The sequence below is a fragment of the Syngnathus leptorhynchus genome, chromosome 10, assembly GCF_054491065.1.
Source record: "Syngnathus leptorhynchus isolate UIUO chromosome 10, UIUO_Slep, whole genome shotgun sequence".
Lineage (NCBI taxonomy): Eukaryota > Metazoa > Chordata > Actinopteri > Syngnathiformes > Syngnathidae > Syngnathus > Syngnathus leptorhynchus.
In genome coordinates, this window is record NC_141204.1 from 3,698,609 (window position 1) to 3,726,571 (window position 27,963).

Below are 27,963 nucleotides of genomic sequence, written 5' to 3' on the forward strand. Positions count from 1 at the left end.
TGGAGGAGGAACTCAGAACTGGTGGAGATTGTAACTGAGCTTCCTTTCTCTATCGTTCTCCTCGCGAGTAAACTCATCCTGGTTGTCTTCTCCTCTTTGTTCCAGCATGTGATTTAATGTCTGATCATATTTAGACCCAACAAGTTCACACAAACTTGTTTAATTAAAGTGCAATTGCTGGTTCAAAAAATACCAACAAAAACTTTGAAAAGCATCATCTTTTATTTGGTTTTAAATTCTATACACTTTTTGTTCAAACATGGGAACAGAAAAAAAAACATCTATTTTAGTTTAAAAAAAAACAAGAGGAACTTTTTTTTTCATGTTGCTTTTACACTATTATTATTCCAAAGTGACGTTCACACAAACTTGTGGAATGATAAGACGGTGGGTGCAACAGTCATCAAATATGTTCAAGTCCAGTCAGTAGTAAACAAATGTAGCTTTGTGCAAGTTACATTTTCGTGCTCCCCACCCTCCCTCCCTTCCTCCCTCGCCCAGACATGACGAGTCAAAGCAGCAAAGTATATTTAAAAAAACAAAAAAAAAAAACGTTCACCTATGTGCCACGTCTCACTGAACAGGATAATAAAAGGGAATGCTTACATCTAAAGCTCAAGACTTAATGCGAGGAGCCAGCTCCCTTAAAAAAAACAAGAAAAAAAAAACCATTCTACTGCCTCCACAAATGTACATGTTAAAACACATTTTAATGAGCAATTCTTTTTAAATAAAAAAAAGTGATTTATAATTAAAGTGACAAAATGGGGCTACAATGTAGATATCATAAAATTATTTGGAAAAAGGGATGAGGATGAAATTAACCAGCAAATATTTTGCCAAAATAAATACTACACAAAAATATCATTTTATACCCAGTGGACAAAAAAAAAAAAAAAAACATAGAGCAACTATAGAAGGATCAACAACATAAAATGGTAATTGCACTTTTCCTCCCCTTATTTTTTAAGCATCACATTGCACCGAGCCGCCAAGGAAGAAGTGAATCTTCCTCCAACTGGGAAAAAAATAATATTGGTTTTACTAACCCACCATAGGACATGGACATAAAATACTTCATTCAAACATACTATAAAACACCAAAATGTTTTTATTGCTGCCGAGCAGTCGTTATTACCAAATGAGTTGTCGGACCACTGCGCTTTGCAGGCAGCGGCGAGTATCAAAAAGACCCTCGAAAAATATATTTTTGTGTGTGTGGAATGGTTATGAAGGTCAACATTTAAACCCCCCCCCAGTTGCCTTGAGAAATCAACCGCCGTCTTTCTGCAATGTCAGCCTCCGCGCCACAAGACGGCGCTAGAGGGAACCCAGTTTGGAGGCAACCAAAAATATTAATTTTTATTTTTAGTTTACTTTGACCAAAATATTTCACAGCAGACTAAAAAAAACAAAAATTCTGCCAATTTCTTCCTTCATTTATAAAGTTAAATAAGAGCTAAAGAACATATTAATAAGCCTAAAAAAATATGTCAGGTCCTAGACCAAATTTAATTATTTGGGCGGCATGTGGAGAGCAGAAATCACAGCGGTGGATTTCTCCAGGAAAATAAATTACAGTCTTGGAATATGGCAACACGTTAACGCGAATGTCTGGTTGTATTTTTCCGAGGCTGTTTGAGAAAGGTTGAGGGTATTCTTACATGTTCATGCTAGAGGGAACAATGTTTGAAACTCACTACTCGACCAATCACGACAAAAGCAGCCATTGAAGGTGACGACACTCGCGTTAAAGAGCTGCCAAAAATTAAACGCTTGCACGCACACTCCTGAACTCAAACGTAGAAAGTTGACACGATAAGTTCAAAGACATAGAAAACAATTATTATTATTATTTTTTTAAGGTTTTGTGTTTACCAAAAAAAGTGTACATTCGCTTCAGAAAGTTTGGATGTTCTTTTTCTTCCTCCTCAAAGAAAAAAAGGGAAATCACATCCTGGTTAAAAGTTTGAAAGTTTTGCCTAGAAGAAACCAAAGAAAGCTCTTCGATGTGCATCCACGTGTTGGTGGACCCAGTGACATCACAGATCGATGACATTTTTGTCTTGCGTGACACTCAGCAACTCTCAAGACTCAACTTGTGTGTTCTTGTTATTCTGCTTGATCTCACTTTAATGGATTGTGTTTCTCATCTTTCTAATGCATGTAGGGCAGAAGTGTTGACATTTTCAATTTCGTAGACTTTTTTTTTGTGGGGAACATTTTGATAGAAAATAGGATAACGCGTCACTTATTATGGCAGCAAAGTTAACGCTGACTTATGGTGGATATTTTGATCATTTTTCTCGTCAGGGAAATTAAAAAAAAACAAATAAAATGCAGTGATCTATCTTTACTACAGCGAAAATGTGTTTGTGTTCTCATCTTTCTTATCAAACTTGACTGTTGACTTTTTGACTGAAAAAGTTCCCATAATCTGTCACACAATTTACGTTTGCGTGCCCCGTTCCCGAAAAACCAAAGAGGCAAGAACTCTGCACCCTCGTTCGTCTCTGAGGATCAATGGTAATTAATCAGTTGAGATCCCTGTTCAATACCTTCATGTCACACGTGGAGCACCTCCATACTGTAGTCTTCCGTCTCCGTATAGTGCGAGGAGTTTGTGTCGGAATGGGCGGGGGCCAGCGTGTCCTTGTGGTCCACGCTGGGCTCCAAGAGCGGTGGCTTCTCCAGAGCCAGTTTTTTACACGAGTCCGGCCGGTTCTGCACGTAGATGACGCGGTTGTAGGCCTTGAGTCTCCTCCACAGGTGGACGTAGACTTTACACTGCACGTACATGAACACCAGGCCGCCGGTGAAGCCGATGGCCACCACCACCAATTTGGTCCAGAAGGGCCATTCCATAATTCCTGGGGGGGGGGCATGAAAAAAAACACAACCTTCAAGTACGATGCAGCAATCAGGAAGGACTATGTTGCTACATCATTTCCCTCAATTCACATAAGCAAGATAAAGCAAATCATACGTTAGATTGTTATCCGCAGTGCCATTATTTGCCACTAGAGGGAGACTTCTATTTGACTGAAGCGGTCACTACACAACTTAGTCCTCAATATATTTAGATTACAATGAAACCAATACTGGATATAATGTAAAAATAATATACTTATATTAAATAAATAACATTGCATACAATGACAATTAAAAAAATTAAAAATGAGTTACGTACCTCTGAAACACAAAAGTAATAAAAATAATTGGATTTAAAAAAAAACAATTGCTTGAGGGTTGACAATAATAAAATCCTATATCACCATAATAATTTAATTGTGAGGAAAGTTAAGTGCAAACAAGACTTGATGGGTTGGGGTAACAAATTTAAATGATTTACCTGGAATACTCCGGGCTGCATGAGTAAAGAGAATATAAGTATATATATGTATAAAATAAGACACATGACTTCAAATTGCAACCTTAACAGGTACAGTGCGAGCTTATTTAAAAAAAAAAAAAAACATGGCATCTGAATCTGGCGAGAGAGCATGACGGCAGCCTTTGCAAGTGAATCATCAGGATGGACTAAATAAAGGTGCCCGCCCAGCTTGTGCTTCCATCTGTGCGCAATTCAAAATGCATAAGGGATGGGAAGCCACTGAAGCGTTTATTGATAATAATTAGACAAACTCATGTCGCTTCATATGCAAATCTCAATTGTCCCATTAATAGAGTGGGCTCACTATTTGGCAGGCAGCAGGCTCCTATTGCTGGTTTTTATCTTATGACACCAAGCACCACCAAAACACTTTTAGCCTACTTAACATTTTTCTAACACTGTGATAACATGGTGGTTTTAAAATGACCGACCTTGTTTGATTTCATCCGCCGTCCTGTCGATGAGCACGTAGAGCGACCACACCACGCACGTGATGGCGATAACGTGGAAAGTGACGGAGCACATGATCTTCCGCCGCTCGCTCGCCGTCATCTGAAGTTTCTCCCACTGTGTGAATTAATATTTAAAAAAAAATAAATAGCAACATTCATCCAGTTGCACAGGTCAGCTCTTTCTCTTGGATTCTCAGTACGACAGTAATACAGAATGAGTCATTCTTGATGGAGGATAAAGAATGGATGTCTGTGAGTGTTTATATATGACAGAAAGATTTGTGGTAACATCTATTATAGTACCAACGCCGCCACGTATTTATTCGCCCGCGGGCCTATGGGGTTTCTCATTGTACGTTAGCATTTAGCTAACAGATGTGGTTTCTTTAAATACACTCAAGCTTGTAATATGCTCAAGACTAAAAAAAAAAAAGATCAGCCTGGAGCCTGATGGGAAATTTGGGATCTGGAGCCAATGACACATTAGGCTCATTTGCAAAAATAAATGGAGATGTTTACCGTCATTACGAGGGCTACATAATCGACCTCATACAGATTATTTTTTTCCATACCTTGCGCAGAGGCTTGAGCTTGGTCTCCATGATGAACTCGTACTTGCAGAGCTCGCAGCAGCGCGTGTCCGAGCTCTTGATCCACTGCTGCAGACACGACTGGTGCACGAAACGCAGGCTGCCCGTACAGTGGCACGGCGTAATCAGAGGGCTCTCGTCGTCGCCTTCGCAGTGACAGATCCTGAAGCCCAGCCAACAAAAATAGATACTAAGATGGAAGTGCAAAAAAAAAAAAAAAAAGTTTCTTTTTGAGACTACATCATAGACTTCTTGATCCACTTGAGGGAAAACCCATCCGTGACCCATTTTTGATGTTCTTGGAGGGGGGGAAAAAAAAAAAAAAAAAAAAGGTTTTCTATATGGTCTGCCTAATTGAGACCATCGTGTTTGGAGTGAGAAGAAGAAGACAAGCTATTTTCAGCCTTCAAAAGAATGTCGAATGCATTAGGTGTGTTTGAAATGTCTAATGCATTAGGTATGTTTGAAATGACCTAACGGGCAACATCTTTGGGAGGCAAAGTGAAAATGGAAAAGCGGGAAGACATTTAAAAGATAAGGTTAAAATAGATAACCAGACATAGAGAAGTTAAAACTAAATGACATTCGACATGCTTGTTTCTTTGACGTCTATAGCCGTCAATGGTAGTGAAAGGAGTTAAGGTCGCTAAAAGGCTAAGCTAAGTTTTGTATTTTACTATTGATCCATCCAATCTACATATATGCTTCTGAATGTTCAGTCTGTAAACCTTTTTTTTCTTTTTTTTTTTTCATCTGTCCTGCAAAGACGCTAAGTGAAAGAAGCATTGTAAGTGAAATCAGCTGCTCTTGCTTGAAGCCACCTGACAGGAAGCTGCCGTCCGCCACATGCTGCTTGTTTGTTTGTTTGTTTGTTTGTTTGTTTGTCTCTATGCAAGAGACTACAAAGCCAATTTGACGCTGTTAATCCACCGCACGATCTGCTCGGCTTCCTCGCGTTTATCCACAAAAGGCACGTACAAGCTGCCGTAAAGGTATCGATTTCAAAATATACAGTCTAAATTCCGTTTTTGTGCCGAATGATGGGTGAGTACCCCCACTCGAGTTGACTTTGCCACCAGGATGACATCATAAAAACACAAAAGGGGAAATGAAATGGCGATGAAGTACAAGGGGAGGTTCCTCGGTTTACGGCGTAGGGTGAATTCATAATTACAGTGCATTTTTGGATTACTTTCTTGTAGGCCATAAATATGAAGAAGCTCGATATAACTAAAGATTGTATTGTATACCTTCAAGTGCCTCGACTTAGTGATGTCACTGATTTGGCCACGCCCATTAAAGGCAAACGCCAACATGACTCTTGGGTTATTACACGGCCAAACTTTTCAAATCCAATTTATTTATAATATTTGTTTTTAGCGTGTATTGGAACCGCTGTAAACCGTCAAGGACCCCCCTGGAAAAGACATGATGGGTAAACATGAATGATGACCAGCGAATGTGTGTGCGTGTGTCTATCAGCCAACCGGAAGCATCTACGACTCCACTTGCATCAACTGGGACCGGCGTTGTCTCTACCACATCACAGGAGAGGGTGGGCGGCCATGTTTGACACCATCCAGTGAGTCACCCACCTGCAACAGTCGCCTGCCAGCGAAAAGGGCGACATCGGTTCCGTTTTCTCCGACATAGGGGACGACGGGCAGCGGTCCAGGTCGTTGTCCTCGTCCATGTAGCAAAGCGGCGCCAAATGAATGCTCTTCGCCATCTCCTCTGGAGCAAACTCCAACTCGCTGCCTTCCATGATGGCGCTGGAGGACTTTGGCAAGCTCGACGCGGTTGATGATCGGGAAAAGGGGAGGAAAAGGCGGAGGAAGTTGGCGCTGGGGGAGGGGTGGAGGTGATCAGGAACAGGAGGAGGAGGTGGCGGTGGAGGGACGGAAGGGCTCAGCATGTACTTGTAGCTGTTGGTAAAGGAAGGGACCAGGTGGGTGTGCGCCGAGATGTCCCGACTCAGCTTCGGACCGCCGTTGACTTCCACCGTCTTCAGTTCGGATTCGTCTGGAGGCTGGGCGGCGTCCCCGGCCTTGGTCTCCAGCTCGCTCTCGGAGCAGGTGCGGTCGATAAAGTGCAGGCCGCGACACAGGCCGTCCACACGTTGGCCCACGTCGTTGAGCGACGCCGAGAAACGGAGCGGGCCGTGGGGGTGGCCCGCCCCGCCCGTGGTGGGTCGGAGCAGTGAGAGCCAATCCCGTTGTTTGGAGTCCGCGCAGACGGTGGTTACCGTGACACCGCCGCCACCTTCTGAGCTTTTACCGTTAGGTGCCAAGAGAACCACTGCCGTCTGCTTCTGACGTTCCTCATCTGCACTGCTCGTGTGTGCGTGTGTTGAATGCGAATGGCGTACGACACACAGCGGTGAAGGACGGCAGGTAAAGGGGGGGAACGGGAAAAGCCAAAAAACAAGAGACACAAATGGACATTTGAGAGAAATAAAAAGGTTTGGGGGTACGGACAATGAAAACGGGTGGCACTCAATGACCAATTTGATGAAAAAAAAAAAAAAAGACCTGAAATTGTAATAACACTATTCACCACTAGATGGCAGACCCGTCAACTTAAGTCTTCACCGGGGCAAAAACCGACGTCCGAGGTGTTTTGTACCTGCAGATGTCTTGGCTGGAGGGTGAAACGGACGTTCTGGAGAAGCTGCACGGCGCGTTGACGGAAGTGGGACTGCCGGCCTGAAAGAGACGACAACGCACGCACTTTAATGTCGAGTCAGCAAAGCGTATACATAGACAGCGGATGAATTATTCACATTTACTTTCATCTCCGCTTGTATATAAACATAAAGCTGAGAGATTCATGAATAATACAGTAAATACCAGCCCTTATACCACTAAATAAATCCGTTTCTATTCCACTGCCGTTTTGATAGATGATGACTAATCAAGGAGTCTACAGGGAAGAGAGCGTGTAAGACACCTCAGATTTACCGGATTCACAGAAAAAATAAAATAAAATCTGAAAACATTCCTGACATTAAAAAAAAAAGGCTTTTATGATGTCATATGTGACTCTGGAATGGATACATTCAAATTTTATTGAGCTTTTTGAGGACTACCACTATTCCACTGGACCACATATTGACCAAAAAAAATGGAGATGCTTCTGTTTTTGCGGTCTGGAACTAATGTAAAAATCCCAAAGTGGGCCTGATCATTCATGCGTGAAACTAATTAGCTATTGATTTCATCTCCGACTGCGCCGACATTTTATAGCTGGCGGCTCGACACTGATCGATGGACGCGTCGCTGTGATGTCATGCTATCTGCCCTTCAGCCTGCGCATCAATGACATCCTTTCATATTTGCTAGCTCATGAATCATACTGTATAGCATCTCACTTTTGCTGCACACAATCAGTGCAGGTTGTCTCGGGACAGACACGCTCTGTCTGGAACAGAAGGGCATTCAAAAAAAAAATAAAAATTCACAGCCCGTCGTCGACTGGGCATTGGCGATTGTTGTCACGTAAGGGAAAACTTGACCACAAATCCCGCAACGACTTAAAATCATGTTTTAGGTCATACCGAAGCTTGTCCAACCACTTTGGTTCTTTAAAAACCTGTCTTGGTGTCACATGCAAGTCTTAAGCCAGTACTTGCCAGAAATTCCTGCTCCCTTGTTTCTATTGGGCTTTTCCAAGCTACCAACGAGTTATTTCCTCATTAAAAGCCTTCTATTTGTTTATTTGCACAACATAAGACAAAGTTCACATCCCATGGACGTCTGGGCCCCCGGGGTGAGATCAGTCATGCAAACGGCTGTTACGCAACAGCGGCTATATTTAACAGCTCGAAAAGACGACCTGGGTGCCAACATGACACGAGTGGCCCCGTTTGCGTCGGCTGGAAACACATCAAACGTGCAGACGGGGTGGTCGTCATAGCATCGGACCCAGTTTTGTTATGGTATGCCCTTTTAGCGGTTATTCTATAATCTAAGACACAGGCCACACCATGTTGATTCCGACTGTGTAATGTCACAGGTGGCTTTAAGATTTAGTTGTGGCTTTAATAAACATCTCAATTAATTAATGAGCATAACGGGATTATGTAAGGTGCCTTCGAAACATAATTCCCCCCCTTCCAGGGGGGATACCACCTGCTTAATGGCAATATGTCGCTCGGTTCGCTAACGAACGGAATAAAATATGACGGAGATGTTCCTTACAACCACGGCCAGGGCTTTCATGACAACTTTTGACGAGCAGGTCATTTCGCAAATGGCCGTTTTGATTTGACTGGCCGAGCATTAACACACTGGAGCCGCGCTAAATCAGGATCCAGCAAATCAGCTCGGACAATAAGAGGCACAAGAGTGACATGCGTCCAAAGCTACTTAAGTAACAATTACGACAAAAAATTTGACGTTTATATAATTCCAACAGTAATTCCCTGCTTACACATAATTAAGAAATTTAAGAACTCCATTTTAATACCTTATAAAACATAACCTAATACTTTTCAAAACCATTAAATCCACAGGCCTTTTTTTTCCCCACCTCAATTGACTGCCCTTAAATAATTTAATACTTCACTGGAAAACAGCATGACTATATTCCACCCATCCATTTTCTACCCTTAACGCTGCTAGAATTAACAATTCGACGCCGTGCTTGGTGACATGTCACTGTCGTGGTCTCGTCAGCAGAACCCATGAAGCAGACTCCACTAAAACAATTTGAATTGGGAGAGCCAGTGGCAGATGTTTGGCCGGAGCTCAACAGCCGCCTACTGAGCGCCGGCTCGCCTACTTTGACTTTATGACCAGTGTAATACTTTAATTCCAGCCCTCCTTGCCCATCCAAAATCATCACACACACACAAGCCTGAACCAGGCTCCAGATAAGCCTCCTGACCTAGCAGAGGACAGAGTAAGCGGGGGGGGGGAGCCTCCTACATTTTGAAAACATCAATGCTAATTGACATTAGCCTACGTCATTTCACATTATTTAGCATTAAGCTAGCAGATCTTCACTGGGTCAAATTCCACTTCTCTACTTCAAGTGTCCTACTTATTGTTTTCAAACGCCTTGTTGTCATCGTCTATCTATGAGATAATTAATCACAACTTCTATTTTTCACCCACGCAGCTTATTTCCTCAAGACTGTCAAACGCGACCTTTCCCCACACGAGCCAATGAGAAACAACATCGTTAAGGCGAGCGCCATTTCCCCGGAGAGAAGGGAAAAAGCAGCTGATGGGCAGATGTATACTTCGATTATGATCAATAACTGTCAAATTTCAGCTTAAGCTCATGGTCATGTGACACACAATTTAGCCTGAGGAACAGAGTTGCATCTCAGCCATTAAAGTTGAGTGCGACCGTTAAGTGATCATGTGGCGTCGTCCTCGCGTTTACAAGTCGGGAGTAGCTCGTGGTCGGCGTATTTGGCGTCAGAGCGCTAAGTGACCCTGACACATCTCGGAGCAAGTAAAAGGTTGATCCTCTTAGGAGGCTCAGGAGGATTGCGAGGGAGGGGAAAGGGAGAGAGAAAATAGACCGAGGTCATTAGATGAGAAGTACGTATGCTGGAGGTGGAAAATGCAAAATATGGAAAAAGAAATAATACAAAAATAGATACCTCCCTTTTCCGCATTGGGGGAAATAAAATGGGCCTTGGACCTACTTCACTTCAGATGCTATTCTGCACACACGTAGGCTACCGCAAACTGTTGCTAACCAGACAGCAACACCAAAACATGGAGATTTATTGATTAAATTGTTTTCCTGAAATGACTTTCTTCAGATAAAATGACCTAACAACTTAAGTTAATAAGTCATCTGTTGCATCTCAAAGGCTTTCCAATGCATTTTGGTTTGCAATTATTTGTGCTCCTCTTACCTTTGATATATTGCTGGATCTGCTCGCCGAGTGGCCCAGAGGTTTTTCATTCTAAAAAAAAAAAAAAAAAAAAAACCCAGTCAATAACAACTCTCTCAACAAAAGGGTGCTGTCGATTGTTATCATTCAGACATAATGAGAATTGAACAGCAAGAGTGACATAAATGTGTTGAAAATGGAGTGCTTGACTAGCTCGGTAAACAAGTGATTAGCATTAGCATGCCCACTTCACAGTTGGGAGTAAAATGGAGGCAACAAGGCACTGAGGTATACAAAAAAAATATGTGAAAGCTGGAGTAGACTACTAATGTTTCCATAAAATTTTCAGTAGGCAAATTTTATTTGGAAAAATCAAGATGGCTGCCCCAAAAGTGGTGGGAAGGAACAAAGTACAACGTTACAGTACCTGAAAGCATGTATCCCTTGTTTACTTGAAAACCAATACTCCTACTTTTACCAGTGCCTTTATTTTAAACAGTATTTGTACTTTTTATTAAGTAAACAATGCAGCAAGCCACATAGCGAATGGAAGAGAACACTAGCAGAGTTTGGCGCAGTCAAATTGTGTTTTGGAGGCGGTAATGATCCTCGATTCCCTTCTTGCTACTTAAACTCACTGATGAAGAACCTCCAGCACTGCCGCCGCTGAGCCGCTTGTAGCCCTGCCGTTAAAGGGCCTCGCACGGCTCCTTAATGACAAGTCAATCGCGGTTACATAATGTGCGCAGAGTTCACACGGGCTTCCAATGAGATTTGCAGACAAACAAATCTTTACCGCAGCAAATCGGCTCGGCGGATGTTTGGCGCGGCACGTGGGAGTTTGCTCTTGTTTACATTGCCAATTGCAAAGTGATGAAGGCCTATGCTGGGGTATTTTTCTTATTGTACAATGTTTTTCAAAATCAAAACGCCACTGACATGCTAATTGCAAGGCGGGTGTGTGGAAAATTCAATTGACGGGTCAACGGCAAGAGTGGTACGTCTAGCTTCTTTCTTCCCATCGTGTTGATTTCTGTGTAAATTCATTATCTCAATGAGCTGCGTTCAAGTGAGGCTCTTGTTGTCAAGAATGGACGCTCCGTTTCTGCTTCCAGTCAATTAAAAAAAAAAAAAATTTCGTGACTCATGCATTTTTGTAATAGGCTCCAGGCTCAGCCGCAAGCTAATAAGGACAAGTGCCATTGAAAATGTTAGCGTATGACAGTTTAGGTCAAAATGTTACTTAAAAGGTTCCCTGGATTTTTTTAAATATCGCCACAGTCATTCTGAGACATACATAAAGGTTGTTGTTTTTTTTCCAACAAAATGGTCATTCCAAACTTCATTGGACAATTCCACAGGTAAATAATAGCAACCAGAGGAAGACCATATCGACTCATTCTTCCTTCACACCGAGTAATATCAAACACCCCGGACAGGGAGGGAGTCTTCAAGACGTTTCCCGTCGCCCCGCCGTCTGTCTCTTTGGGATGAAAAGCGACACGACTCGAGTGTGTGGCCGCGAGCCAAGAGAGCAGACGCACGTGGGACGTTTCAAATATGCAGGTTAACAGACATCAGACATCCGAGTAGGGTGAGCCATTTAGTGAAAGAGACCATTTTTGAACCGACAAAAAAAAAATCTAATATAAGACTTAATGGATGCCTCCTCCAATCTCCATTAAAGCCAGCATATATGTTGGACATATTGTAATTACATCAGGACATGGACTATGTCCAGCCTTCTATCTTCGCTTCAGGCGGAATAAGAAACTGACATTATCTAATGTCTGCAGTAGCCTCCGTCTCAATAACAGTGAGTGGCCCTCTATTGACATATAAAATGCTAACAACGATGGGAATCTGTTCCGGGACTACTTTATTGGCCGCACTTGGAAGTCACCCCTCTTGAACACAACGTGCTCATTATTTATGACTTTTGCTAAGAAGTCAAGCAACAGATAATCATTCTGGACTGTGTCTGTTAATTAGCTCTTATTACTTTGTGCACCGTCGCTATCCTGATGATAGTCAAGCAATTACATGCTAGCAGCCAGAGAGAAAAAGATGCTTACATAATGAAGAACCCAGAGGAAGGAGTCAAGCATTAACCGCTGACAGCTTCAAGTCTTAAAATGCCATTTTAAATTCGTATTCCAAACACTAAACAGGTGCTAAATAGCTCTTAGCACTTAGTAGTATTAGCGTGTCCCTGTTGGGAACATTAAGAAGCCGAAGAAGCAACATGTTCGAGTCAAATGATTTAGTAACGTGACTCAACGTTTTTATGCAAAGTGCCACCTCAAAAGATACTCGGATTTTAGAAAGTCGTATCGAAAAGCCCAACATTAAAATATAGCAACGTAGCATGCTAATCTGTTCAACCGTTAAGTTTTGAAAAGAATGTGTTGTGGGTTAGGGTTAGGGCAGAAGTATTGATTATGCCATTAACTGACAATTCCGAGTTGTAACTTGATCGATTGTGATGTTTGGTCTTTGCGAATCTTTCTCACTCCTCCTTTTCAACAGGTTTTAAGCTGTGCCCTGACATGTGACTGACTTAATCTCTCCCTCTTGCCCAGCTGTGGATTTGACACAAAGCTGTGATTTGGTGCATGATGCGATATCCTAAGCCGGGAGCCTAAAAAAAAAAAAAAAAAATCAAAAAAAAAAATCATATAGTTAAGTGAGTTTCATTCTATCTGAATGTGGCCCAGAGATCCCGTTGTAGCAGCCAAGTCGAGACTGCGGATCACAATGCACTGCAAAAAGCTAACATGTTAGCAATTAGCATGCATGTTTATTTTTCTCATTTCTTTCCACCGACGGCTTCGAACCCCAGTTGGGCATCGACATAACGAGATGGAAAAGGGGCCCGAGACGGCGGTACCCTCACTAACTCGATTCACCCTGAACAAAGAGGGGGGGGGGGGGGGGGTGAGGGCATAGAGGGGGTGGAAAAAAATGGGTCACGCTTTCATACCGAGGAAACAAACAGGAAGACAACGACACGGAGCTGCTGATGCTGATGTGGGGAAGAACCCCCCCCCCCCCCCCCCCCCCAAAAATAAAATAAAAAAAATCACTGGACACTGCTGCAAAAGGACAGATTTGTGGAAGAGGAGGGCCTCAACATAGCAGCCCCCATTTTTAGACCCATCATCTGATGAACACACAAAAGACCAGAGACAGCAAGCGACATACCTGGATCTTAATTTTCCAACAGGAATTCATGACTGGATCCCGAGGCGCACCTCTCTCACCGATGGCAGACAAAGGTTCCTCCGAGAAAGGGGGAGTGAGTGGTTACATGACCCCCCCCCCTATTAAAATCCTCGCCGGCGTAGAGAGGACGAGAAGGAAATCCTCGGTAAATACGGAAGTGGAGCTTGCGGCAACAATGGCAGCCGTCACCGTGGCGACTGCAGATACGAAGGCACCCCCCGCGCACCCCCGCACCCCACAGAGAAAATCAAAAGTTAGACGGGAAAAATGGGTAAAGAGAAACAGCTGGCCTACATTTTCTGCAAACAGAAGCTGAGCTGGTGATGCTGCTGCTGCTTCTCCAGACTCACTCTCAGCTATGTACACACTCATCTATGCCTCACAATCTCTCAATCCGGCAGCGTAATCTCATTGGCCGAGCAGATTCTTCCTCCAGCTGATCTTCATGACATGGGGGAGGGGCATAGAGCTGTTCAATCATTCATGAGAAGGGAGGCGGTGTCCTTTAAATAGACAACCCTCTTCCTGCACGCTGAGCTCAACCTTAAATTACCCCCCCCCCCACACACACACACACACACACACACACATTCCATCCCTTCATTTCTCACTTTCACCCACGTGCACCACCTGAACCTTTTAAGACAAAAAAACGAAAAGCCAGTTTCCACATTGACCAATCGGAGACGCCGTTACTACCCAGGTTGCACCACAGCAAGCTTGTGGAACGGTGGTTGCAGTTTTTGCACACTTCGCTCTCAGATGCCTTCCAGGGCAAAAAAAAATGTCTTCTGGAATTCATTCATTCATTCAGGAATTTTTATACAATAGACTAAAACAGTTTAGTGAAAGTCCTCTAAAAATCCTTACATTTATAGTTTTAATACAGTTTGAGGGGTCACAAAAGCAAAAAATGAATGTTTACATGAAATTTGTCTTCTCCGTCGACATGTAGTGATGATTATTTCAAAAATAGAAACCAACAATCTGTGTCTGTTTTGGTAATTTTGGTTTTGCTTCTACTGGCATAGAAGAAAATATTTTGTGGGTTTTGCCAAAATGCTCTTCAAAGGGCTGGCAACATGGGGAACATCTGACAGTCATCGAATTACAACACACTGCTCCTCATTCTTACCGGCGACCCCGTGACATCAGCAAGTCACATGACGCAAGGCAGAGAAAATAGCCACTTGGGCCTAATTTAGACATTTTAGCATAGGGGGGTGTCCTCACTTTTTGTTTTGGTTTCAACGTTTTTTTCATACGAGAATGAATTCCATCCAACATGACCTCAGAACGGACATTTTGTTTACGAATTACAGCCTTTGACACAGATTGCTTGCTTGAAAAAAAACAAACACGACTATGGAACAAACGGCAAGGACGTTGTGTGCTCTCCGCAAAAGGAAAATATGAATGCGCTGCTCCCCTTTCAGAATGTACAGCAAAGCCCGATTGGACGGCCGCCGACGTCAGCCACCGTATCGCTCCGGGGGTGACTCACTGTTATGGAACAGAGCGGGAAAAAAAAAAAGTGGTGGCAAGGGGCAGACAAGAATGTGTGTTGTATCTGTTGATACTAAAATGAAATGTGGCTTCAAATCTACTGGTCACAGTTGAGCGCCATGTACTTCAACGGTAGCTAAAAGATTTTTCTGACAACAACTACGGCCGCTCCAAATGAGACCGGGGTACTTTTCAGGCTCATAAAACAAAGCGCCATCAACATTTACGCATTGTGAATGTGTCAAGCTACAGTGAAAAACGATCCCAAAAATAAAGCGGGGATGGCTTAATTAAACATTAGTTGGTTAGAAAAAAAAAAAGTGATTGAGATGCATTGTGGCTATTTTTTTTTTGGTTTTAATAATTCATCACCTCGCCGACCTTGTTCCTGCAGTATTAGTTGGACCTTGATTTTCCATGGGATGCCACAAAACTGCTGAATAAACATCGCCAAGGTTGAACACCACCTGTGCATCACAAATATTTTGTTTTCCTATCTGGGGTAAACAAAATATTACTGCAGCTTATCAAAAAGACTTTCAGTAGTAGTGAAACTCTTCTTTGGTTTGGATAACTGTCGGGCCGTACTTCACTCGACGTGCTCGCCACCTTCCTCATCCACGTGCAACCTCGGCAGAAAGGACCTGACACCGCGCCCGCGTCCATCCAGTCGTCACCTGCTGCTTAACAGATGGCCCGCCAGAACAGACGACAGACGGGTGGGCCGAGCGTGCAAATTCACTGGACGTGCGGTGGAAACATATACGCTTCCTCATTCTAACTCCTTTCAAACTGGCCGATCAGGATTCTCAGCGTGAGCGGGATGGGGAAGCGCAAGGTCGCAAAGATTCCTGTCTTGCATTTAAACTCTTTGTTCGTCACCGAACCAAGTCAGAGTGACTTCGGCGGAAACATCCAGAGTGGAACGTCGCGTGGTTCAAATAACTCAAAATGATGGAACAGAACACATTTTAATTGATTGTGGGACAGAATCTTCATGCGTGTTGAGATAATCGGAGAAGAACACGACCAAAACATGATGTTCAGACGCGTAATGTACAAACTGGCCAATCTTGTGGAAATAAAGACGAGTCCTCCCACTTTAAAAACCTCAAGCGTAATTTTCGCTTGGCTTCTAGATAAAATATAGTCCAAAGCAGCAGTGGCAATTTGCATCTGAAGGCTCCTCATGTTACAAAGCTTATGCCCAGAATTGACTGCATTTACATTTTGAAAGCCTTGGGAAAAAGAAATGCTCAACATCTGAAATTTGGATCGTACAATATTTTGGGTTTAATTAGCGAGTTCTGGTAATTACATACTGCAGACTTTGAGACAAGGAATGTTTGTTATTTGCATTAATGGCAAGGAGATTGATTGACACTCCGTATACAAAGACGGATTTTTTTTGGAGCGCCACAAAAATAGTTTTTGTGGGTCAATTAATTACTCCGCTGCAATTGATGTACAATATGCCATCCATCGCCCTGAGTCAGGTTGGAAAAGAAATTCTCTTGGGATTTAAAGTGAAGTTTGGCTCGCCAGTTCTTCGACATCAGAATTAAAGATGGTGTAAAAATAATCTCCAACTTTCACCACAGCAGGTGACATATAACACTTGACTATGACCTCCACCTCTCGTGGTAACACGACTCCTCTTCATCACTTGACCTCAATTTAAAAAAACCAGGCTCGGCCTCCGGCGCCGACATCTCGAGCGAATGAAAATGTTTCCATTCCGGGCTTCTCTCGGTTTTTTTGACCTCACGCAGCCGTGGTCAAGATGCTGCCTTCAGATACCGACAAGTTGGCCTCAGCTCACGGCAAGATAGAGACCACCTCGCTTTTACTCTTTCAAGAACTAGCCAGTGATAAAACAGTATCTGTTTGACTTCACTTAGTGACAGAGGGCTCACTCTGATAACACAACCTACTTTGTAGACAAAAATAAACACACAATGGCGCAATTTTTAACCCTACCCTGAAGCCCGTCACGAGTAAAAAAAAAAATAAAAATGTCGCAGCTCGAGAAATGTACAAGAACAGGCTTGACTGCTTAAGTCAAACGAACCACTTCATTGGGAGAAGAAAAACAAGATTAGGCAAAGAGGAGACAAACAATATTTCATTACGTTCCGGTGAGGTTTGTGGAAAGACTTTTCTCACCAGTCGAAAAACGTTGGGATGGATTTTCTTCCGGGTAATTTAACAAAATATAATAGCTATCTTGCTAGCGAAAGCGAGCTATCCGTTTTACCGTCAAAAGAGCCCGTCGGTGCCATTAATCAAGTCAAGTCAAGTCAATCCGGTTATCTGAATTTCCATCACGTCATTCCTGAATGAATTTACCCGTCGGAACATAAATTACGTCTGACGAAATGTATCTCGGATGACACCTTGATTTCTCAATCGCTCTGCTAAATGACAAAAGGGTTTATTTACGAGGAAAGTGACATCGTGGGGGGGGATGAGGGTCTTTCCTCGCAACACATTCATACAGCTCTAAAAAGGGGGAAAACTCACAATATCGGACATTACGGAATTGGAAGAGAGTGATTCCAGAGTGGCTCACATCCAAAGACCTCCACTGAAATGCATTTCAGGCCTCGGCATGGTGCCATCACCCAAGCAAAATGAGCACTTCCGTGTGCCGGAGCACTAAACGAATGACCGGCAGTCGGGTTAAATTGAAAAGACACACAGGAGTAGACGGGGAGCAACTCGGCAAAGTCCTTGATAGATGGTTACCATAGCGACGACAATGACATTAACTCACCCGGTCCCCAGTTTGTTTCACACGGACCGCTGCTAACATATGAGTGAGGGAGAGTGGCAGCCATGAGGGAGAGATGAAGAGGTGGCAAAAAATATGCACGCAAAAAAATATATCTCTTTTTTTTAAAGCCAGATTGGCGTCCCTGCGGGCGGAATGACCTGAGACGGCGGATAAGCAGCGGAGCAATCAGGTCGCCTTGACGCTGTCGCGAGTTCAAACAGATGCATCAGTCAACATGATGGAGCGAAAGATACGGATATTACAAATCGACTTCGCCTTAGTCCTACTGAAAAAAAAGACATCATTCGGATTCAGCGCTTGCCTGACGAGACTAACTGAAGCAAAAGCTGATGCATTCCATTTATCTCAAGAAAGTTCTTGAGCTAGCTAAACAGCTTTTTAAAAAAAAAATATATATATATGCACAGTTTTACCCTTTTAACAGCTCCTGTGAAGAAATGCTTTTAATGACAGAATTTAGTTGTGCCCTTTTGCTGTAGTACCAGGTCGTGCCACAACATGCCAGGCTGAGGCTGACGGAAAATATGCAGTGTAATTAAGCGCGGTGAAAAATTCTCGTTAGCATGTCTTTTAATGTTATGTTAGCGTTACGTTAGTAGACTTGTCAGGCAAAAATTACTTGATTGTCAGATTATTTTGGTGTTTGAATACATAATGGTATGAATAATAAACCCCGTCGTCCATCACAGTTTCCTGGTTGTAATTGTATTGGTTGTAATTCCACTGTGGGTCAGTAGATGGCAGCACGCAAAATTTGAAACAAGTGTAAAAACAGGATAGTACGCCTACTTGTAATTAAATCCTCTTTAATCCTGTATTTTCCACCTACATACAATTGACAGCTCGGATTCATTTTATAATGTACCAGACATCATTATTGATGAATATTCAGAGATTATATATAATGAAGGTGGGATTACATTTCCTCACATTTCTCCAAATCTTCTAAAAGTAAAAAGCCATCCCTCGCAATCCACGATGACGCCCAGCCGTCGCCGCGCTGTCTTTGCCTCTTCCACACTTAATTAGCTTTTTAGCTCTTCAACCTCAAGTGGATTTAACGCGGCCGACTTGTGCAGAGGCGGGCCGACAATAGACGCCAGCTGACGCCACCTGTTCATGTCGGCTCGTGGGAGTCTTACCGCAGATGCGGCAAACAACGTCTGCGGTGGAAGATTTGAATGCTCAACACAAGCCGTTGAATAGAAAATGTCCAATAAATGCCCTGAAACTATATATTTACACCATATATATAAAAAAAGAAAAGGTCACAAACACAATTTCATCTCGTCGCTTAAGTGAACGCTGCAGTTTGTTTCCAAGCAGCGAGGCAAAACGCAAATGATTTTTCAAACGACAAACTTCCCGACTGACCTGCCCCGACCTTTTGCCCAGCGCCGACTTCATAGCCCGCGTAATCCTTCCTCTCCGCAAAACTGGCCTTATCAAAACTGCCAGCCGCTCATAGAGGACGACCAAATTATTCGCTGAGGCTAAGAAATGCGAGCGAACCCTTTTTTTTTTTCCCCCCCTTACCGCCAAGACCACAGATGAGCACAAGATTTGGAGCTTGACAAATGAACTAGAAAGGAAGTGGAACACTCAAAAGTTTTCATCTGAATGAGCTCCGGACGCCCGATGAATTCTAAGTAGGGGTTATGTCGGCCAAGCCGGCCAGATGGGCACATGTTGAGTGACTAAAATGTTTGGCGCAAACACACATGTATACACACACACACAAAACAAAACACCGAAATGTAAGAACGCATCACACGCAAAAACAACACACAGACATGCACAAGCAAAAACACACACACACACAACACAAGTGCTCAAGCAAGAAGAGTAAGTCTCCCTATTTTTAAGCACAGAAACAAAGCAAAGTGCTAAAGCAATATGTGCGACAAAAGCCGGCAAGCACAGGTGTTCTTAAGAGCCCTCTCGCATATGCTACCTTTCATTTTATTTTCCCCCACGACTCCGAGCCTCCCGCATTTTGCCACATTTCAAATTTTGACAATTCGCCGATGATGAATTTGCACTTTGAAAAAGATTGTTGGCGATGAATGGCGCCCGCTCTTTAATTTTCCTATCTGACGTGCGGTGACGTTCATAATCACTACGCTGGTAGCAAACAAAAAGATGCAGAGTGGTAATTAATCATTTAGGAGCAGAGGTGAGCTATTCATTTCCAAACCGAGCTTCGTCTGCATGACAGAGCTCAAATTGAAAAAGTCAAAGTATGAACCTCTGTGGCCATTTTTTTTTTCTTCCAAGGACCATAGTGCTCAAACTCGCCCCCCCAAAAAATCCTAAGGACTAAAGCCGAATTTTTAAAGCAGAATGCCAAATGTCTCCCAGTCCGAGTATTAAAACAGCACATTGAAAAAAAAGCAGCACAGGCAATTGTGAAAACATAATGACAAAAAAAAACAAAGACGCCATCAAATTGAAGCCAAATTGGGCATTTTGCTGCCATAAACAACCGTTACTAGCCGAGCGTGAAAATTGTATAATGGAATAAACATATTAGGTCAAAAGGCTTTAAAGTTGTTATGAAAACAAAATGAGAGAGAACTGTTGTGTGTGTGTGTGTGTGTGTGTGTGTGTGTGTGTGTGTGTGTGTGTGTCAAAGTAACACTTTTTAAGAGTTATACAGATATGCTAATTTCCATTTAGTATTCAAACATAGCATTTATGCTCATTTCCAATACAGTAAACCTGTCTAGCTAGAGAGTTTGTCTTTTACCATGTTTATATTCATATAGTTTTAAATATTCCAATGATAAAATATATTACAATTGAAAATATTGTACCTGTTTGTCCTTGTCTTTAGCTTTACCGGCTCCTCCGCCGCCCGACAGCCGCGACGAGGTGACATCGCGGGGGATGACAGAAATTTGGTGCAGTGGCATGTTCATCCCAGCAGAAGCGGCCGAGGCCGGCCGGGAAGGGACCAACGAGAGGTGGGACGCTCACACGCTTGCCGAATCAACAGGCATGATGGTTTGTGACTGAGATGCCCTGCGAAGAACCCCCCAAAAATATTAATGGACTGAACAAATCTTATTTATGACCATTCGTGTCTAGTGCAAAAAAAAAAAAAGTCTTGAGGTCTTTGAATGTTTTTGGAGTCATTTGGCCATGATCGGAAGATCACCTATAGAATTCTGCTTTATGATAGACTGGAGAAGCAATTTCAGAGAGTTTCCCCCTTGCCCTTTCGTGCAAGTCTTCCCCGTTTCAAATCCTCGCCAGGATCAATTGCGTCCCCGTCTTCCCCGGGCGTTCCGCTCAGCTGCGCTCTCTGTCAGATCAGACCCGAGATTGGTCTGCCGACATCGTCCTCCGCTTGTGATGCGCACCCAAGCGAGTTTCTACTACAAGATGCATTTAAGATCCACAGATGTCTTCCTGGCAGGTTACAAAACAGGCCATAAGTGCTATAAAATGAAAGGGGACTGACTGGGTGAGGTTCTTCTAAGACTTATTCCCATTGTAAATAAACAGCAGATGGTCAAAGCAGGCAGCGTTATTAAGATCATAAAGAGCAAAGTAATTTGGTTTTCGCTAAAGAGCAAAGTCATTTCGTTTTCACTAACTCCACAACCTTGTTGTGAGTTTAGACAGACGGCGATTTCGCTTCTTGACAAGCGGCTTGGAATAAATTTGCATAATTTGCTCCCTTCAGATGCAGACAGCAGCACTAACAAGTCAATATTCAGAGGTTTTTTGGTTTTTTTCTTCCCCCATTCCCTCAAATGTCAGAATGTATTTTCCTAATAAACCTGAACAACATCCTCTCGAGTCGATGCTAATGAGGCCCACTTAGGGTGTAATTAAGTAGCGCTGGTGATGCCGGGAAAAGTTACGGAAGCGGGTGATTTCTCCATGACGAGCCGCTTTTGCCAATTTGGCATCAAATCTACATTTACAAAAAAAAAAATAATAATAGAAGGAGAACCTTTCATCATTAAAGATTCATTTTGACATGGCTTGCAAAACAGGAACACCGTGTTGGCCTTGGTGAACACACTTAAAAGTGGGTCAACCAAAGTTCAGCTCATTTCCCAGTTCGCCACTGAAATGGATTTGACATCATGTCCTCAATTCAAGCCGTCAAATCTGCTTCGCATCGCTTTGACAGAATGCAGCCGGCATCTTTGTTGTCTAAGATATATATATATATATAAAAAATTACATTACTACCTGGATGCCTTTCAGTCACTGCCATAATGCATTCTTATCATGTTTTGCCAATGTTGCCTAGCAACCAAGAGACTCTAGGAACTAGAAAAAGGTACAAATATTTATGTGAAGAGCAAGGACGTACGGCTATACAAGTTCTTATAGCACATACTGAATACTAGAAGAGTTCTGATCAAGTTAAAAAATATAAAGTTTGTCCACCATTTTCTCAGTCGAGTAACTTTCCCATTTTAGCCCTTAATTAGCACCTTCCAGTTCTACAATCTTTTTATCTTTTGACTGTTTTTGCTGCAAAAGTTTAATGAACCTCTTCCAGTATGTTTTGATGTCTCCTCCACATTTTTTTTTTTATTTTGGTACTTTTGAAATCAACAGAGCAAAACCTGGCACGCAGGTCTCACTTGCACGCATATCGCCAAAGGCACATTTGATCAGTGTAGGCAATTTAAATCGAGTATTGGAACGTCATCTTTGCTGTGTGCATTGTTTGTCGACTTTAAACATGAATTATTCATGACGTGGGGGAGAAAAAAAAAAAAAAAAAAAAAAAAAACACCACACGATCCATTACTAATGTATCACATATTCCAGATCATATTAATGTGGTGCAGTAAAGTCAAAGAACATGCAGAACTATGACCTGTATTGTTCTCTTGGTCTAAAAACAAAAGTGCTACGCTAACAAAAAAAAATCCAGAATATGTGAGACTAGTCTGCAAAAAAAAAAAAAAAAAAAAATACTTTTCCACCCTGTGACATAATTTATGGCAGAGAAGCCAACTGGGTGTAACGGCCCACAAATTTTTATGGCTGCATTAAATTTCCTTTCAAATCAGTTAACTTCCATTTTGAAAGGGAATTCCTCTGGAGCACAAGGTTGTAATTCCAACTATTCCACACGGGACGCTTACACGTTACAACACAGTTGCAAGAGAAAGAAGGATGCCTGGAATGTTCAATTACAAACAGGTTCAGCTGGCAAACAGGAGAATATTTCTCCAGGCTACGCATTGTCGGAACAGTAAACAAAAGCTTCAAAAGTCTTGGCTGAATGCCAAAAATGTCGAAGTTCAAAACAAGTCTGGCCACCTGTTTAATTCCTTTTTGCATCGTGATTAGTACAAATTGCGCGTCGGCATTCCCAAAACATGTGAATTAGTTCTTCCATGAATCAAAAAGACTTTTTTTTTATGACATCAATTCTTGTTAAGTTTCTTGAAATGATTCATTCCTTTAATTTGTCAGTCAACGGTGCGTCGAGAGGCGATGAGGCTTACCACGTCGTTCCGTGACACGCACTTTGTTCAACCTGCGAGGGACATTAAGGTAAGGGAGCGTGGCGCGTTGTTCATTTGCCACGTCGGCGCGCCAACGAGTCTTGATTTAGACGTGCGCCCGAACGGAACCGACAGAGACGGAGTCTAATTGGGTTGACAAAGCGAGGGCCCGGCGTCCTCCACCCAGGGTAGTCTCGATCGGGTTAATGGGGTTGGCCGAGAAGCTGCCACAAAAAAACACACAGCGACAACAAACGCTGGTGCCAGAAGAGGCAATTTGAAGTAAACACAGCTTGAACGGGACACATTTGTCTGCGAGGATTCCAAATGGTTCAAGGAGAACGACTGAAGAATAGAATTCTGTCTTTAAATCGTTTTGGTTGCGTGACTAAAATGGTTGAGTATGTCAAAGTGAGGTGAGGAGCTTCATTTAGACAAATGTAGTGCTTTGTCGCCAACCTGGAACATCTTCCTTTGGCGGTTCTTTCGAAAAGAGTTGAGGAACATTTCAATAAAATTGATTCAGGTGGCCACCTCTGTTCCCAGAATGAATCCTTTTATAAATTAAGAAGATTAAATCCCTTCATTGGTTCGTTTGCCCATGAGTAGATGAATGATATATCCTCCGACGTCCATCCCGGTTCCTGGCGCCTCGCTTTATTCATCTAATGCGGTCTCAACGGACTCTATCAACTTAAATCAATGGTGTGGGAGGCTCTCATGTTCTTACGTTGCCAGAACCGCGTAATGGTCTAATGATGTCATCGAGCGCCACCGTTGCCTGCAGAGACTCCTCGGCCCGTTCCGCTGAGCCGGCAACTCTGCCCGCTTGATGGATGGCCGGCGTCCAAAACACGCCCCTTCCTCATTTCATTGAAATAGAGACTACGTTGCGCAATATCCACATTGTACGACTCTCTTGGGTTTGATTAAGTTGTTTAAAGACTTATATGTAGTGCGATAAGGATGCTAGCTTTGTTAGCCCTAAGTTATTTATCGATCTAAAAGTTTGATTGAGCGTTATCGGACTAACATCTAGATTAAAACGTTGGAACAGGAAACGTCACAAAAGTTGCCCCCCCCCCATTGTCTTTGTTGGCAGTATCCATTTCCTGTCTCCTTATGGAATGCGATCAATAATATCTGAAAGATTAAGCAGAAGAATGGAGCGACGGGGGTGGAAGCAGCTGGCTAAGAGATGCTGAGCCAGCTAGACGATGCTGACATTTTCGAAACGAGAAACAAATTGGAATTTTTGGACAAAATGAAACCTTTGGCGCATGATCTAACATTCCCATTCATGTCAATAATGGAGGGAAGGAGCTTTCAGGCTTATTCTTTTCAAGAACGATTCGAAAAGTTTCAAACGGATCGAGCATGGAAATTTTGTCAAAGTGACTGACAGAAGCGGCGGACAATGGAAGCTGTCAAACAATCTGTTGAATATTGTCAACGAACTCGAAAGGCTCTTTTGCGAGCTATTGTGCGTCACCCGGCTCTTAATAGAGCTTTCGAGTACTCGGGGATAGCAATTACTTTTCTCCTGAACGTGGCTCCAAAAGACAGAAGGCGCCAAATTCATTTGCAAGCTAACGACGGTCTCTGCGGGAATCTTCAGTTTTTTTGTCATATATGTTTTCGCAAGTAGAATTCCGGCCGCTCTGTCACGCTTGCTAACGCTAAATGATGTGAATGGAGAACATGAGTGGTCATCTTCACCTCGCTAGTTGTGTCCTACTCATTGATTCATCTAGGCCAAGATAGCCAAGACTGGTATGATTGCTATGAGCGTTGCGTGCACTGAGATACCACAAGATGGCAGAATAGCACCATTTCTTTCAAAATGAAGCGCCTCAATTTAATGTCAACATAGTTCATTGGCAACATGATACCACAAGAGGGCAGCAAAGCACTTTTTGAGATAACAAAAAGCTTTATATAAGGTAGCAATACACTACTTTTATCTAAATGAAGCTCCAACTCATCTCAAAAGGAAAGTTTTGGTTCGACGTAAGTGCACAGATTTTTGGGTGAATGAAGAGTTTGAAAGGAAAAATATAAAACCAGTTGAATTTGTAAATTGACTACTAAAAGCCATTCAGAATGATTGCCTGGGAATAACGCATCAAAACAAAAGAAATTTCAAGAGGGCCTTCTGCAGCAGGTAATGATCAAGATTCAAGAGGTAGCCGTAAAAGTGCAACAAGGTGAAAGCAGCTCTCAAATAAAAGCGCAACTTTTCTTTTTTTTCTCCCCCCCCCCCCCCCCCCTTCTCAGACTACTTGAGCAACCCAGAAGCATATCCACTTCTACCGACAGCAATCTCTGTGTGTCTTTTATTGCAGGGGAAAAAAAAAAAAAGAAAAAACAAGATTAGCACGCTAACTTGTTGCCTGCAGAAAAGGAAAAAAAAAAGGTGAAGTGAAACAGGGGTGGATCGAAGCCAATCTATATACGCTAATCCCAAGTGATGATGCAGGATTAGTCATGTGTAAGGAGGCATGACGGAAACAACAAGACTAGTCGAGTCAAGAGTGTCATTGTGACTGAACAATTACAATCCCAAAAAGCGGAAAACAATTTTAGCTACAAGTTTGTTTATATTTCTGTGCATTTCCAATGCTCGAGAATTTTGTCAAGACAACTTTGGCATATTTAAAGTTAAGTTAAATGTAATATTTGTAGAGAACTTTGCGTTAGATGACAAAATTGCACTTCTATATCACTTGGAATACAAGCAGCTTGTAGGTTTTTATACTAGTGTGCCAATATCTTTAATATAGAACTTGAAAAGTGCAATCAAGTGCACAAGCAGAGTGACAAGGGCACACTGGTAGCATTGTAGTTTGCTGGTCAAGTTTTTTTTTGCGGCCAAAAATGACCTTGGTGGAGACACCACAGAAACAACTCTGCATGCAATGTGCCACATGCGTAACCAACGGCAACGCCAATGATGTAACACAGATGACAGTTGCACAATCACCCCTTTGACTACCATAACCACAACGCAGGCAAAGCTATATGATGTTTTGTTTTTTATGACAAGTGTCTAGCCCCAACTGAAAAGTACGGCCCGTTTAAAAACGGATTAGACCCATAACTCCGACACGCATGGCGCACGTCGGGATGAAAGATGATCCCCTCCTGCCCGGCGCTGAAACGCGAGATGGGCTGTAAGAATCAGCTGGAAGCCAAAACACACTCCATTGATTTAAGCACACACTGTGGGCTCATTCTCTGCAACACTCCCCTATTAGCGCCCATCCAAAAGTGTATCCAGACCAAAAAAAAAGCTAAACAGTACTTCCGTCGGGGTATCTTTTCAGCTCAAACAGATTTGCTTGTGCCAAGATGAAGCAGGTACATCAACATAAAAAGAAGTACATGACCAAAAAAATAAATATGATGTTTATCATAGTCATTTCCATAATCATCATTTCTTAGCATAAAAAGCCTTTGTCACACTGCAAAAAAAAAAAAAAAAGCCAATTAAATCCAAGTTAATATGCTACGTTTACTGGATATGCGTGTTTTGCCCTGCATCCCACCAGGAATGGAAACTAAACCCCCTCAGCCCTCCATCCATCATCTCTCCATCCATCATCCTTCCTTCTACTCACCATTTACACTTTGAACAAGACGCAATAGAAGAATTGTATGGAAAAACTGCAGTGCATCATTCTGGGGGGGGGGGGGGGGGGGGGGGTGTTCCTCTTAATTTGTAAGACGTTGAGCTTCCCAAACAACCACAATTTTAATTTAATACCTCCTTTTATATACCTTATATAATTTGTCTTTTGATTTGTGTTGGATCCTATAGTGTACCTAATGAAATGTCCAGTGAGGGAAATTAATGGGGGAAGCCTCTAATATTAAAAAAAAAAAAAAAAAAAAAACGCAACAGAGCAACATCATACTTTTTGATGATTTGTTATCACAATAATCCAATATATGATCAATGATGTTCTAACCTTTATTTCCCACGGAGATACTCGATTAATATCCCATCACTAGCGTCCCTCCGTCCGGAAGCGGTGGAGCGACAAACCGACACGAATGCAGCCTTCCTCCTCGCCTCTTCCTCGGCGTTCCGGAGGTCGCCGTGCACGGTCCTTCTCTTGTCGTCACAAAGTCCAAAGAGGACACTGGACGTCGCGGTTCGTGCGTGGCAGTGATGTTAGAAGAATTTCACGTCAGTCGCACGGTGGTCGAGCACCACAGAGTAGCTGCGTGTGTAGGCGCGTCACCCACTTCCGCGCTCACGTGGAAGAGGAAGAGGAGCAAGGAAAAAAAATAAAATCCCAAATAGGGTCGCCACGGTCCCGATTTAGTGGGAATGATGAAGCCCCCCCCCCCCTGTCCAAAAATTAGGAATAAACAAAGATATATTTTTCGTGTTTTCTGATATAATCGACACATACAAAATAAATACTAAAATAATTAAATCACCAGCACTGACAGAAACATATATATTTACTTAAAAAATAAATATGTGCAATTTTCAGCAGGAAAAATTGGCAACATTATAAAGTGCGTTTTTAGACAATGAGTACTAAAAGCACAACTAAGAGCATTGACAAAAAGATGCACCTTAGAACATCTGAACTTCATTTGGTGTTAACCAGAGGAAAATGGTGACAGGTGCATAGCCACTCCCTC

At 42.6% G+C, this 27,963-nt stretch overlaps 1 protein-coding gene across 2 annotated transcripts; it reads right to left on the reverse strand.

Annotated features, from left to right (window-relative positions):
• Positions 1-27,956, reverse strand: LOC147049979 (uncharacterized). 2 transcript variants are annotated; one of them, XM_085921680.1, is made up of 8 exons: positions 27,276-27,956; positions 20,635-20,842; positions 10,312-10,362; positions 7,062-7,141; positions 6,032-6,766; positions 4,419-4,626; positions 3,826-3,961; positions 1-2,870 (listed from the first exon to the last, which is right to left on the reverse strand). In XM_085921680.1, exons 2-8 carry the CDS (start codon positions 20,737-20,739, stop codon positions 2,566-2,568), a joined length of 1,620 nt encoding a protein of 539 aa, XP_085777806.1. In that variant the 5' UTR covers positions 20,740-20,842; positions 27,276-27,956; the 3' UTR covers positions 1-2,565. The 2 variants fall into 2 exon arrangements, with proteins under 2 accessions (XP_085777806.1, XP_085777807.1); XM_085921681.1 differs by having other exon boundaries at positions 4-2,870; positions 4,419-4,599; positions 27,276-27,955.
• Positions 27,957-27,963: the final 7 nt, after the last annotated feature.

Coding starts and splice junctions, on each gene's coding strand:
- LOC147049979 (XM_085921680.1), bottom strand. CDS start 20,739: ATGAACATGCCACTGCACCAAATTTCTGTCATCCCCCGCGATGTCACC. Junction 7,142..10,311: donor GATCCAGCAATATATCAAAG/GTAAGAGGAGCA, acceptor CGTCTCTTTCAG/GCCGGCAGTCCCACTTCCGT. Junction 2,871..3,825: donor GGCGGATGAAATCAAACAAG/GTCGGTCATTTT, acceptor CCCCCCCCCCAG/GAATTATGGAATGGCCCTTC.